The following is a 16,671-nucleotide window of genomic DNA, read 5'->3' on the forward strand; positions in this document are numbered from 1 at the left end:
GTAGGTTTTCTTTTGTCTTTTTTTTTTACATCTTCATTTGATATCCAATGGATGTTAATGATCACCTATAAATAGGATGTCGATTAGGTGTTTTATCTTTAGTAGAGGTATTTTAAATAAGGATACATTTTTGAATCTATCATATTTCTTATTACCTCATTAAACTATCTTTAATAACAATAAAGTTATTTTAAATTTCTTTACCATAATCATTATTTTATTTTAATAAAATTTAAATTTAAAAAAAAGGTAATCATTATCTAAATTATATTTTAAAAAATTATTTAACATTTTAATTATTATTTATTATGATTATTTAATATAAATAATTAACTATTTCAAGGTTTACTTTACCTTTAAAAATACCTTTTCCGAAGGTTAGAAATTTCAAATATCTTCAGAAACACTTTTTCTTTTTACCAAATTTTTTTCATTATATATATTATTTAAAAATTTAATTACTCTGTTAAATATGTATTAGACGAGAATTCTAAGGTGACACACCATAAATAGTTTTTTTTTTATTTTAATGACCACCCTTAAAATTTTTACATAGAATTCTATTGTTTCATAAAAAGTATAATTTATATTGAAGATATGTCTAACTAATATATTTTTCTGAATGTCCAATTGCACCAGGGTACTCATTGTACGAGACTCATATATTTTAGTGGCATTTTTGAAACTACAAAGAATATAAATACTGATTTTTATGTTTCTTTATGAGTCTTGTAATAAAACAAAGAATTCTGAATATTTTAATATCATATCTAAATGTATATATATATAAATATATTTTAATTTATTTCATTTATACAATATTATTTTTATTTAAACTATATTTTAAAGTTTTTACTTTTAAATCTTTTTGATTTTTTTAATTTATTATAATAATTAAAAATGTTTAGTTAATTAAATTTTTTTCATATTATTTATATTATATCTATAAAATAAAAAATTATTTTAATAAAACTTTTAAATAACAACAATAGTAATTTAGTTTAAATCATAAAATATTTAAACAAAATAATATATTATATATTGTAATTAAAAAGTAAAAACTCAATAAAATATATATATATTTATTTATATATATATTTTTAAATCAAAGTTTTACAAAACTTTTCTTTGTCCATTTTATTTATATAAATTTATATCATATTATTATTTTGTTCATTATTATTATTAAATGATGTTACATAAATTACATTATATATTTAAAAATTGAACATCTTTTGTTATCTTTAAATTCACACAGCTGTTATCCAAACTTTCGCCATTAGAACTTTTACCTTTTTATTTTCAATTTATTTTCTTGTTGTCCTCTTTAATATCATCTGTTCTTTTTTCAGGTTTTAACAATTACCGAAAATTTATATAATATTATATAGGAATAATTAAAATATTTATATATATTAAAGATTACCTACTAATTATATAAAAATTAAACAAAAAAAAAAAAAAGAATTATATAATTTTTTTAAATTTCTAATCAAAAATATAAAATATAATAAGAAAAATTATTCAGAGGTATGTTTTGTTTGTTTTTATAAATTTAAACTTTATAAAATTTATATATATGTATATTCTTAAAGATTATCTATATTTATTTATACTAATCTTTTTGTTTGTACTATCGTTTTAAAAAAAAAAAAACTTTTTGTATACTATAAGATATTAAATATCAAATTTATTAAAATAACATATATGTAACAGTTCTCCATCAATAGATAAATAGTTATATAACTATTAAATGTATATTTACTGGTGGAATTGATATGAGTAATTGTCGATCAAGTATTACATAATAATTCATATATTGACATTTGAAAAAAAAAAAAATTTGATTCCAATCTATTATAATCATAACATTTATAATTCAATGTATTAAAGATAGTTTTTATTTGAAGTTGTAAATGTATCCTATAATACATCAATTTTATCCTTGTAAACATCATCTATATATATATTTGTATAATTTAAGCAAAAGTTAAACTTTTAATATATATATATTTTTTTCTATAAAATACCTATTTTAAATAAATTTTCAAAAGAGTAATAAATAATTTTTAAAATATATTATATCAATCATCATTTGTTAGACATGCCACATAAAGAAGATGGTTTGTAATTATAGTTTTTTTTTTTTTTAAAGTGAAACTTCCGAGATAGTAGTACATAAAGAGATCAACCTAGATAAGATAATCAGGATTATACATTTACTTTTATGATACCATTGAAAGAGAAATTTAAATTTTTATATAAAAATTTGAGTTATGAGGTATGTTTGACGGTATAATTTTTACAAAAAAAGGCCACTAAATTTTGGTAATAAAATAGTTAATTTAGTAAAAACTAATTATTCTATAGATGAGATAATTTACTTTGAATAAAAAAATTTATTATTAAGTTTCATGGAAAAAAAAAGTACAAAGTTAAAAAGATTATTTTAAGAATCCAGATGCTTGACATACATTTATTTGATTTTATAAAAAAGAAAAATTTTATACATTTTATTTAATTTAAATATGTTAGTTAAGTATTAATAATTTTGTAAGTAAGTGTTCTTAAGTTTTATATATTAATAATTAAAAAAAAAAAGTAAAAGTCTTTTTAAATGTATCAAGTTATGGATAATTCTTATATTACAAATGTTGTTTCAAAATAATAGACATTTTATATAAGATCAATTATTTTTTTTTTTTTGATTAAGTGTCCATATCTGTCATGTCATTAGCATTACAAAACCTATTGTTGAGATGTCTTAATTAACAATTCATTTTCTATTGTTCATATATGAAAAGGTTTATATTACATGAATTTAAATTCCCTTATAATAATACATTACAATTTAACGTCCTTAAAAATGGGTCAAATTTAAACTTAAAATGTTCATTTGTTAAACATTTAAGCATGTCTGTTCTCGACCTTATTCTTAATATCATACGCAATTTACAATGTTCCTTTACGCAACAATAAAAAAAATATAAAAAAGTTTAAACCGATGAGGACTGGTGAAAATGATAAAACAAGTTGTATTATTTACAACTTTATCACAGAATAAAATAATTGAAAATAATTTTCTGGTCAAGGATAAATTTTTTAATTTAAATTATTTAAAAATAAATTATAAGAAAAATATAATGATATACTTTAAATATATCTATTACTAATTTCACTCTTTTTATCCATATAAAAATTTTTAAAAAAGATTAAATTAGCAACCTTGAAATGAGATATATATATATATATGTATATAGGTATTGTCAATGTCATTCCATAAATATCTTTACCACACCGCTTATTATTATTTATATATATATACCTGTAATATAAAAGAAAAATAAAAAGAGACTCTTATTTTAGGATATGATTTTACTCATCCACTCTCTCTTTTCATAATATATAATCATCAAAAGTTTAAAAAGATATTTTCAAAGTTTTACCTATTAAATGAAGCGTATCAAATATTGGTTTCATATATCCATTTTCTTTTATTATACATATATAAGATATAAATTAAATTTATCTAAGATTAATGGAGGAAAGATCACCTTATTATAAATTTTAATGATTATTTATTTTTATTTTAAAAAAAAAAATTATATTATAGTATTATATTTAAATTATTCTTATTAAATTTATATTATAATATAATATCTTTAATAATATATATCTATATTTTTAAATAAAATTATTACATTGCTTTTTTACATCTGCTAAATAACATTTATTATATTAAAAGAAATCATTAAATGGAATAAGATATCTCTAATTATTCATCCATCTTTTTATTATCCTAAACCAAACAGCTTCCTGTACAGGCATTCAAAAATTTGTCCTTCATTCTTTTGTAAGAATATACATATGATTATACAGTTATATATGCCGACCATCTATTAAATTCTTTTATTTCCTCATAGCTTCTGTTTCATATATCTTATCCTACTTATTATCCGTTCTTTTTTTTTTATTAAATTTAATCTAACAATATGAAGAAAAAGATATAATACAAAACTTTTTGATAATTATTTAATATATATATATATTATTTTTTCTATCTATTATAATTGATAATTATTAGTTTTAATTAATTCAAAATTATATTATATATCTAATTTCATCAAACTTTACATTTGCAAATATAATTAAAAACTATTTATATTCAAAAAAAACAAACTAATATCAATTGATAAAAAAAAAGTATAATTATCATAAATTTCCTCATACCTTTTTTTTTTAAAAATTAACTTTAAACAGTTTCAATATTTGTTTATCTAATTACTTTAATCTATTCCGCAACACAAACACTTCTCTTCGGCATTGTTTAACTTGAGAAGTTTATATTTATTTACATAATTCTTAAAAAAAAAAAAGAAAAGAAGAAGTTGTTCAACAATTAAGTTTCTATTTATTGTTTTTTTTTTATAAAAAAGAAATACTAATGCATCTATTTAATGTAAAGTTATTTAAATTTCTTTACTTTTTTATTAAAAAAAAAACTATGATTAAATAGTTTGTAATAGAATATCATTTTATTACTTCTTCAACATTTGTTAAAAAAGTTTTTAGTTTGTTATATTGTGTAATGACTTTTATTTTGATAGGAATCTTTACCTCATCTTTGGTTTTAATTTATTTTTTGTTTATGAAAAGTTTTGCAAAAAAAAATAAGAGAGAAAGAGGGATATTTTTAAGTATTTTATTAAATTTTTTTTTATTATTATATTTTAATCATTTTAAAATTATCTTTTGTAGTTTTTATATAATTATTGATAAATTATATTTTAACAAAACAGCTGTGGTTTTAGATTTAATGTAAATGTATTGGCATCCTATAGGTTTTTTGAATAATGGTATATATCATATAAGTGTAACCAAATGCCATTTGACAACAGTACAGAAACGGCATTTTTCTTTCATACAAACAATAACTGTCATAGTAATTATAAATAAAATTTTAGTGTATTATATTATTATTTTAAAAAAAATATATATATGTAATTATTTTATAAAGGTATTTATATGTATTTAAAAATGAGTAAGAAATAATTGTAACAATAGATAAAAAGAAAAATTAAATATATTATATTTTTTTTTAGTTATTATTTATATATTTATTTATATTGTTTTAAAACATTAAATTTATTAATACTTTTAATGGTAATTATTTATTTTTATATGATACAAGATTGTTTAAATTTGTTATTATGTACTTTTAAATTGTTAACATAACACTCTTCATCATCATATTCAAATCACTTATCCATCTTTACATAAGCTTTTAAACTTACTCCTATCTTTGACCCATTATTTAAATTTAAATTTCCCTTTTCTCTGTAAATATATATATAGATTCTTCATCTTTTAATTTTTTTTATTTGCCTATTAAAACAACACATATAGAAAATATAGTATAAGAACCATTTCTATATATTAACTCATCTTTCTTTCTCTCTCTCTCTCTCTCGATATACTTTTTTTTTATTATATACTATTATTATTATTATTAATAATAATAAGTAATTTTGAATATAAGTTAGGGAAAAGGATAAATTGAATTGGATTTAATCCAACCTATACTTTTTAAATGAACAAATCCCCCTACCTAGTGATATATTTCGGTAATGACTAAATGATGTTTAAGGGGGGGGGGGAGGAGGTTAAAAGAAACAATAGGTAATGATGACATTGGCTAATGTTTAGCTATTTTAAATTTTCTAATGCCTAGTCAGGTATTTCATATACTTATTATTATTATTATATTACACAGTTGTTTTTAAAAATGTAAGGACGGTAAAAAGGAATATAACAACCAACTTATTTTAAACATGGGGTCAATTATTTAATGATAGAATACACTCCCTCACACTATATACCTCAATGATTCCAGAAGATTGTAAATTATGATGAATATATATATAGTGATAGATGTGTCAGATCATCTTATTTTTAAATGATTTATTATTTTTACCATTTTTTTTTAACTTTTCCTATTAGTATTAAATTTTTTATTTATTTTATATTGATTTATCTTAATTGATAGCCATTAGTTTATAAAACTAAACTTTAATGATAGTTTAAGATATATTAAAGTTTTTTCATTTGTTTTCACCTGATTATTTTTATTGTTTATTTATCTTTATCTTTAAGCCATCTGTATATTAATTGCGTAATTGTATTTTTAGCCTTCAAATAACCAGCTGTTTTTGACACCCTTTAATTAACACCAGTTTTTTTTTTAAAAAATTTATCTATAGATATCTCTTATATCTCTTTTTTTTAAAATAATATAAATAATTTTAATTATTAAAAATCCTTGAAAATCTAGTGTTTTTTTTTATTTATTGGTTTTTATGTTTCTGCGGTTTTTCTATTTATATTATTACTCATAGAATAAAATTTGATATATCAATTTATAATTAATTTCAAATATGGCTTTTTTTTTATCCTTAAGTTTAAATAACTAAAATGGCTTTTTATTTATTATATTCACATTATCTCTATAAATTCTTTATATCAAAACCGACAAAATTACATAAAAAGATATATTTTTTTATTTCCCTAAATAAGTTGAAGTATATTGTCTTTAATTAAAATTATTCACTAATTTATGAGACATTTATATTATTAAAAAAAATCTTTTATTTCTATGATTATTTAATATATATCGTATATATATTTTTTTTGATCATTATATCAAATTTATTTAACTATACCCCTTTTCATTTTGCCAATGATTTATTCTTTGTTCATGTTGTTCTTGGACATGTGTGCTTAGTTGCGCAATAATTCAATGGACAGCTAACCTTATTAGGTCACATAAATTTCCAACTATCACATTATGTTACATTTTTGGGTCCAGATGTATGTGGTCTGTTTGATTTAAAAGATAGGCAGCTTGTATATGTAAGCTATGACATCAGCGGTCTATCTCCGAATTTCGGGAATTCTTTTAAAGTGGTAGTTAAGGTGATATTAATTAAAAGATACCGACACACCTACAATATTCAATTCCTTAAGATGACATTTTAAAAAAAAAATCTAAGAAAATATAAGTTAATGCCTTATTTGTTCATGGATTTATTAACAGTAAGGACAAGGTGTTTATGATCTATTATTACACCATTACATAATAAAATTAGTTCATATATAAAATTAAATTTACATTTAATTATATATTATTTTAAAATAATACTAATTTAATACTAATCTTTTTAAAATTTTTTTTATCTTTTCATTTTTTAACTTTTAAATATATAAATATATTTTGAGATTTAAAACAATGAGATTTTGCATACTGTTAGTTGATAGGTTTTATGTAAATTATAATGTAAACAATAAGAAATGCTGATTTATTATTATATAGCATTATTATTACAAGAAAAAAAGCTTACGATTATAAAATTACTTTATATATTTATAAGTATAAATGTACTAATAAAAATAATAAAAATCTTTAATATCCCCTCATAAATTAGGTAAGATAATTGGTTTGATCAAATAAAATATTTCCATTTATAAGTATAACTTTAAAATAAAATTATGAATTGGTTTTTCTTTCTTTTTTTTTTTCGCGACAAGATCTGAATTGTCATCATAAAATAATTGTAATTATTGTATTTTGCCAATTTTAGTAGATGTCTCCGTATAAAAATATTCATTTATAAATTAAAATGTCTTTTATGTTATAGTTAAGATTTTATAATATGATTTTTTTACCTTGATATATCTAATTGTAAAATATGATAAATTGAATAGTACCATGTACTCTTTTTACCTTTATTACTACTTTTTTTTTATCATCTTTATTGCAAATACATATATTATTGAGAGTAATTTAACATCATTAGGTTAATTATTTTTTAATTATTTTATAGATAATTTTCATTATATATATCAATATTTATAATCTTAATATATTTTTTTTATATAATTATATAGCCTTTTAAATATATATAAAAAAATCAAATTATATAAATTATAGTTTGTAAAGTAATTACTTCTAGGTAATGACAAATACATTATGAGAAAAAATAAATGATCAGTTAATCTATTTTCAGGAGGTATAATAATCTTTACATGCTGATTATGTTATATCTTAGGGTTATCTTTTTTATCGAGACATATATAATAGTTAAGTTAAACTTTAATTATGAGAACTTCTTCCACTTAACGCATTTTTATTTCTCAAGAACATTTATTGTAATTGACGTCATGTGGTCATTAGGATTTAAAGCTATCCAAAAAAGATTGACTTGATGATCTAAGGTGTATTTATTAATATAATTTTATAAAGTTATGTCTTCTTTCTTTAATTATTAGATTTTATATAAGTTGGACAGATAGTCATATATATATATATATATAGATGGACTTAAATTAATAGACAATTATTTTAATCTTCAATATGAAGTGTTTGTTTTTAAATCTATTAATCGTCTTTATATAATATCACATAGCTAAAGTTAATTTGTTCTTAAACTATTAATTTATATAATATGATAGACAAGTAAATATAACAAAAACAATTAAATAAAAATATTAAACTTTAAATACGTTTTTATATTTAATTTTTTTTTAATAATATATATTTATATCATTAATATAATACTAATATTTGGTTTCAGTTTTAATATTAACTATGACAACACCTTATCCTGAAGATGATTTTAGCAGAGATTCAGGTTTTGCTTATGAAGATTCTAGAGACAGCCTATATTTTCAATGTATGACAACAGAGATTACCACATCAGAAACTATTTCTATTGAATCAGATTCTACAGATCCTATCGATATTGATATTTACCAAAATAATTCTACTGCAAATACTAAAAAAAATTATAGTAAAGGATTAACGGATGTAACAAACAATTACAATAATCTTCAAAATTGTATTCATTTAAGTAACAAAACAGATTTAAAAACATTTAGTTGTCAGGTTAATAGAAAACGAGCTTTTGAAACATCGTTCATCAACGATGACTCTATACCTCGACGAAAACGTATAGATATTTCTTTTGAAAATGATACATCTTTTAATGAATCTCCAAAAGCAAGGATAAGTAAAACAAAAAGTACAAGTTTTATTCCTAAAAGGAAAGCTGCATTTAGTGCATTTACCTCATCATTATCAATAGGTTGTCTTAGCGAAGCTCACACTTCAGAAAATTATTATAATGAAGATTTTGTATATTCATTACCTTTAGTTGAAAGACCACAAAAACCATCATCTGCTTATGGAAGTATATCTGGAGAAACTTTAGTTAACCTAATGACTAAACTTGGAAATGATTTTCAAGAAAAATATATATTAATTGATTGTAGATATCCATACGAATATGAGGGAGGACATGTTAGTGGTGCAATGAATTTTTATACTCCTGAAAAAATTGATAATATGTTTTTTCCGGAAGATGAATGTTTGGCAAAATGTATAAAAAATAAAGTTCCAATATTTTATTGTGAATTTTCTCAGAAACGTGGTCCTGGTATGGCTGATGCACTTCGTGCTGCTGATAGAATAAGGAATAGATATCCAACTGTTTCATATAGAGAAATATATGTTCTTGATCGAGGATATAAAAAATTTTTTACAGAAGATAAATTTTTTGATTATTGTAATCCAGTTTCATACATTCCAATGTTACATCCTGATTATAATAGTGAACTTGAAAAATATAAACATATCCATAAATCTAAAACAGGAAAAGACCGAAGAGAAAGATCTATAAAATTAAGGACTGTCCGAAGTTCTGGTACCAAACGTGTTCTTCAATTTAATACAGAAAGAGAAAAAAAGCTTGAAATGTTATTAGAAATTCCATCATTACCATCATCGAATACAATTTCTGATATTTTTAGTGAAGATAGCAATTTTTCGCAGGACATTAATTCATATTGTAGTGATAAATAGTATACAATTCTTTTATACTATGTCTCGTTTACCAATAAAAGGTATTATGATAAAATAAACGATGAAGGGTAATAAAAACCGGTACTACTTTCTTTTGGTAGGGCCTATTTTTTTTTTTTTTTTTTTTTGAAGAACAGTATGCAAAAAATTTAATTCTTTTATAAAATAAAAAATAAAAAAAAAAATTTTTTTTCTAAATATCGTTTATACAATTTGAATGTCAACTTTTTTTTATTTACCCATGCTTATTATTATTTTTTTTTAAATCAACCTTTGGTTGATATATTTGTAATGAATTTTTAATTTGTTAAATTTTAAACAATTTATATAAATATATTTACAAATAAAGATAAAATAGTTTAAATTATTTTTTTTACCTCTAAAAAAAAGTATCAAGCATATGAAATATTAAACATAATCTTAATTTATTAATGCTTAATATGATTATTTTTATAATTTTCTTCTTCATTTTCTTGTTATGAATAATTTTTTCTTACTATTCTCTTTTTATTATATAAATTTTAATTACAAAATTTTTTATTTTTACAGTTTTTATTAAAATATCGAGGTTAAAAATTTAAATGAAATTGTATTAAAAATTTCTTATTAAATGGTGTTTTTTTTTAATATTATATAAAGACAATTTAATTATATAATATCATTAAGTTGAAAAAAATTTACTATGTACAATAGTATGACACATGGGGAGATGTTATAAGATATCAAATTGAGAAATTTTTTGTTTTTTTTACCCGGATTCACTCAGAGAAATTGAATTTTTATGAGTCACCGTTACATTAGGTTTGACGATTATTTATTTTTATGATGACATTTTACCATACAGAACATTTTTTATATGGATTCATTGGACTACCAGATGGGCAATTGTATGCTTTTGCAAATTCAGGTCTATTTTGTAATGGAATTATAGCTCTATATTTTCCTGGAGCATGTGGATCAGTCATAATTAATTGAAAATAATGTTGAGATCTAACCATGCTACACCAATTATTTGCATAAGCCAAAAAGAATAATTGTTCTGATGAAAAATTTTGTAAACCTGGTAATGCTGGTTCAGATGATGAACTATTTGACAACCATAATGAATAAGCTTCATATGCTGTCTTAAGACCTGAGTTATCTGCAATATTTTCTCCTAATGATAATCGACCATTAAGATTTATTCCAACTTCTTCAATTTTTATTGAATCATACTGTTTTATAAAACAATCAGCTTTAGTATAAAATTTATTTATAGTTTCTATATCCCACCAATTATGAAGATTACCTTTTTCATCATAACGACCACCTTGATCATCAAAAGCATGTGATACTTCATGACCAATAACAGCTCCTACCATACCATAAGTTATATAATTTGGAACTCCAGGTGTTAAAAATGGAAATTGCATAATTCCTGCAGGAAAAATCATTTCATTTAAATTTGGTGCATAAAAAGCATCAACTTGGGCAGGTCCTTGATACCATAATGATCTATCTACAGGTTTCTTTAATCTTCTTAATTCATCTAAATTTCTTTTATTTTTAATTCTAATAGTTAATTGTAAAATTGGTTCTCTATCAGATGGAATTTTATCTCCCCAATATTGTTGCATCCATGTATCATTAAATAATGTCTCCGGATAACCAATTTTATATTCAATATTTTCAGCTTTATTTAAAGCTCTTTCTTTTGTCTTTGAATCCATCCAATCTGCATTAAGAAGTTCTCTTAAAAATGATTCTTTTAAATATCCAGTTAATTCATTCATCTTATTCATAGCATAATCACGAACAAAAAATTGTTCAACAAACATTTTTCCTAATGGCATATCTAAAACTTGTGATGTATATGAAACACATTCATCCCATCTTTCTGTTGGAATCATTGTTGTCATTTCTGTTTGATTTTTTCTAAAAATATAAAATGGTTCACGATCATGAATTGATAGAAAAGCTTTATATGAATGAATAAAACGAAAACCAAGATAATTTGCAATAACTCTTTTAGGAGTATTTGACATAACAAATTGAATTCCTTTTAAATATGATACTTCTCTAATAATTAATGTTTCATTTGGTGTAATATCACAAATTCCTGTAAAAACGCGTTTAATATAATCTCCCATTTTTATATTAGGATACATTTGTTCAATTTGCCATAATTGAAATCTATTATTTGCTCTTTGTGGTTCACGTCTAGTCATCTCATCAACAGAAAAATTAACAAGTTGCATTTCAAATTCAAGAACTTCTTTCATATCTTTTTCAGCTTTTTCTCTTGTAGCTCCCATATTAACAGCTACTTGAATTAATAATTCTGTATAATTAGCTAACATACCCTGATGACCTGGTATATATGGCCATCGTACACCCATTCCCCATTTTGGTTGATCAATTTCAATAACATGAACATCACTATCTTTAGGATCTTGACTAACAGTTATCTCTATTATAGCTGCATTTAATCCAGTTTTATTTAATGCATCACCTAATTGATATTCCCAAGTATGTGGCCATTCCTCCCAATTATCATCTAAAACTGGCCATCCACCAATTTCATTTAATACTTTTATAAAACTATTCTTACTATTTTTTGTCATCGATATTTCATCATTACATTTCATATAAAATTTTTTTGTTAATCTATCCCAACTTTTATCACTAGGTTTTATTGGTTCTTCTAACATTCTTTTTAATTGTCTTTGTAATTTACTTTGAACATCAAATATGGTATGACGTATTGGTTTATTTAATGGTAACTCCTGATTTAAATGATAATTTCCACATGCAAATTCATAAAAATCATCACAAGGATCTATTTTTGGATTTAAATTTGATGAAAGGAATGCAGCAATTGAAACACAATCTTTTGATGTACAAACAGCTTTATGATGATGAACAGCTGTGATATCAAATGACATATTTTGTTTAAAAATTTGACTTGAAGTGGCCCATGGATTGAAACCTATAAAAAAATAATAATAAGTTAAAAAAAAATTTTTTTTTTTAAATCTTACCATCAGTAAAAAGTCGATATCCATGTAATAAAACCAGCCAAAATAATGAGACAGACAATAATAAAAGAACCAGAAGAAAGCATGATATAAGTAAAAAACATTCACATCGTGTTAAAAAACCAAAACAGCAATATCTAAAAATCATAAGATTAGTTTAAATGTCATATATTATTTAATATAATTATTTAAAAAAAAAAAATTAATTTTTGCTCTCTTAACCTTTTTTTAGATCTGATCTCATAATCAGAAGTACGTCTCCAAATCACATCAGTTGCTTTCATTGTTTATTCAATTGATAAGTCAAATAATAGTGACACTTTTTTTTTTATGTTTATGACTTATTAAATGAATATATATATAAGCTCCAAAAAATAATATATTTATTTAATGTAACATTTTAATTAGAAACTTTATATATATATTTTTTTTGTTAATTTGATTATATCGTAACAAATTTTTCTTGGATATAGAATAAATTTTATAAAATAGTAAAATTATTCTAAATATTTGACAAAATAAACGTATCTATAATATTTTGATAAAGATATACAACTTTAAAATTTCATAAGAGGTAGTATTCAGATAAGTGTAGTTGTGAGTATTAAATTTAAGTATTGTCATTAATAAATTTTGTATTGAAATATCAATTCTTTATTTAATATAATTTTATCACTTAAAATATATTAATAGAAATTTTTATATCTACATAAAAGATATGTCTATTTTATAATTTATTAAATATAATGAACATCATAAAAAAAAAAAGAATTTTATAACAAGAAATTATCATAGTAGTCTGCCTGTTAATAAATTTTTACTTAACAAATATAATATATTTTAAAATAATTTTAATTTATAGTTTTTAAGAGATATATATAAAATTTATCTTAAATATTGTTTGAATTTCGGCAAATATAATTAAAAAGATTGTTTAAAAATAAAATAAAGTAGTAAAATTTTAAACTATCAATAAAAATTTTAAGTTGACTAATAAAATACAATATAACTAAAAAATTTTTTTTTTCTTTTCTACTTATTAAAATGAAATAATCAATCTTATTTATATTAAATATATCTATTTTGTAATTTTTACATCTTGCGTTTTCCTAGAAATAATATTCTCTAGTGAATAATTAAAAAAGTTCTTATGTATTCTAAGTTTGCATATTTTTACTGGAGTAAAAATATATGCCATTAGAGTAATGTTCATTTTTGAAAATATTTTTATTAATGTTTTTTGAAATTTTGTTGCTTTTAGAAATATAAAAATAATAAAGAAATAAGATTATGTAATAAAAAAAATAGAATTTTAAAAAAAGATAAACGGAAAACTATGATTACTGAAGTTCAGAAATTTTTTATATGAAACAGGAAGTATTTTAAAAGAAAAAAAAAGCCAAAACTTTGTGAAAATAAATATTTTTATTTAAATTGTAAAAGCTTATTTATTTGGATCACTATAAATAAAGAAAGATTGAAAATAAAATAAATTTTATGTTTTTTAAATGTCAAAAATCTTTCTAATCAAATTATATTATATATAAAAATGATAAGTTTACAAATTAAATAAATACATGAAAAGATATGAGGAGCTTTTAAAATGATATAATGAAAATATAAAATGATATGTCAAATAAGATTAATAAATAAAAATAACTATTTTCTTCAATATTTATACATTTAATTAAAAAGATTACATGATAATAAAGTAAAAAAATAATATACCTCATTCAATGAGAAATTTTAAACTGACATAATGTAGTAAGAATAACTTTATCAAAATAGTCAAATATTAATTACAATTGACATTAAGTCTAAAGAAAAGTAATATATGTATTTTTAAATAAGTATACTTAACAAATCAAAATTTTTAAATTTTGCCAAATATTTTATTACATTTTGACATTTTTTTTTTTGTTTTTTTTTATCCGATAAATACATAATTTTATGATATATATAAAAAAAAAATATATATATATATATATATATATAAATTACATATTATTAAAATAAAATATTACAAATTTTTTTTTAATAATAATGTATAAATGTACAAAATAAATTATAATTATATTTATATATCTTAAATTTTAAATAAAAGTATAATTAAATTAATGGAGTTATTTTATGAATATATAATGTATATCTTTTTATCATATTAAATAATAAAAATGAATATATCTTTTAAAAATTTTTTAAAAATATTTACATAAATAAAATTTTTCTGTTATTTTAAAATTTTGACAAATAGCATTAATATAAAATCTTTTATACAAGATCTAATTAATTAGCATTAGTAATATAATTTAATTATATAAGTAAATTTTTTTTTTTTATAAATGAATTAGTATTATATAAGTAATTTTAAAAATATACCATATGTAGTAATATATTTGTACCTAATTTTAGGATGTAATAAAAGAAATTTTAATTTAAAATTTTATTAATTTTAAAACATAAAATTTAATAAAAATGTATTTCTAACTTACCCTTTTCTTTTCTTTTTTTTATACGGCAATAATAATCCTGTTGATGTGGTAGTTGAAGCACTTACGCTTCCATTATTTTTTTTATTACTTGAATATTTTGGTATTCTTATATTTTCATTGTTATTTAAATTAGATTGCTTAGAAATTGGATAATTCGTTAACTCTGAGCTTACATTCGATGACTTAAATATATATCAAATTTATTAAATATGTAAAAAATTTTATAGATGATTTATTGAATTACTTACATAATTATTTGACGATTTATTTTTTTTTGATATATTTAAATTTGTAACAAAAATTGGTGTAGCATAATAAGATTCATCTGTCTGACTATAGTCATTATTTTCACTATAATTTTCTTTACAATTGTTAACTAATTGAGAAATGTTTGGCGATTTCGCCCAATCAGAAGCATAAATCTTTTCTGACATATGTTTTTTTTTCTTTAAATAATATTATTTTTTTAAATAAAATAAATAATAAAATACATCACTGTTAGAATGTTAATTTAATAAAAAAAAATTTATTACTATGAAATTTGATATGATTATAATCTTGATTAATTATCTTTGTTATGATCGATATGTTACAAATTAGTATATAATTAATATATCTGATAATATCTTTTTAGAATGATAATATTACAGTCTAATAGTGATATAATTTTATGTTCTCTAAAAATATTAAAAATAAATATATATATAAATGTTTGATAATAAAAAATCAATATTTTTTTTTCTCTTAATTTTAATAAACAATAATTAATTATTTCCGACAAGCATTTAGTTAAAGAAATGAGATAATTTTAAAAAATTGTACTTAAAAAATAACATTTGTTATTTAATTATAAATTTTTTTAAATAATAAAAAAAAAACAAAGTATATTATAACAAATGGCATTATGATATATTAAATAATAATTAAAATGTAGACATATCTTTAAAATTTTATATTTATTATTTTTAATTTCAAATGTATACATTAACAATCAAAATATACATAAATATTTTAACAGTAACTTAAAAAGCAATATAATAATTATTGTTAAAAGATAATATAAGATATAAAGCTGTTAATGAACAATTGAAGTTATATAAGCTGTAATTGTAATAGTTAAAAGTAAATCACGTTGATTAAATAAAAATGAAATATTAATTATAAGAATATAACAAATGCAATTTATCAATATAATATAAATAAAGTAAATTTTAATTTATTTTAGTAAAAGAAAAAATATATATGA

General features: G+C 20.1%; 2 protein-coding genes across 2 annotated transcripts; one reads left to right on the plus strand and one right to left on the minus strand.

Moving 5' to 3' along the window:
- Nucleotides 1-8,644: 8,644 nt before the first annotated feature.
- Nucleotides 8,645-9,916, plus strand: SRAE_1000196500 (M-phase inducer phosphatase family and Rhodanese-like domain-containing protein; the record flags this gene model as incomplete). Its single annotated transcript, XM_024648986.1, has 1 exon — nt 8,645-9,916. One exon carries the CDS (start codon nt 8,645-8,647, stop codon nt 9,914-9,916), a length of 1,272 nt encoding a protein of 423 aa, XP_024502908.1.
- Nucleotides 9,917-10,749: 833 nt separating this feature from the next.
- SRAE_1000196600 (Phosphate-regulating neutral endopeptidase) lies at nt 10,750-15,859 on the minus strand (the record flags this gene model as incomplete). Its single annotated transcript, XM_024648987.1, has 5 exons — nt 10,750-12,452; nt 12,507-12,884; nt 12,937-13,070; nt 15,426-15,607; nt 15,674-15,859. 5 exons carry the CDS (start codon nt 15,857-15,859, stop codon nt 10,750-10,752), a joined length of 2,583 nt encoding a protein of 860 aa, XP_024502909.1.
- Nucleotides 15,860-16,671: the final 812 nt, after the last annotated feature.

This window comes from Strongyloides ratti (assembly GCF_001040885.1).
Source record: "Strongyloides ratti genome assembly S_ratti_ED321, chromosome : 1".
Classification (NCBI taxonomy): Eukaryota; Metazoa; Nematoda; class Chromadorea; order Rhabditida; family Strongyloididae; genus Strongyloides; species Strongyloides ratti.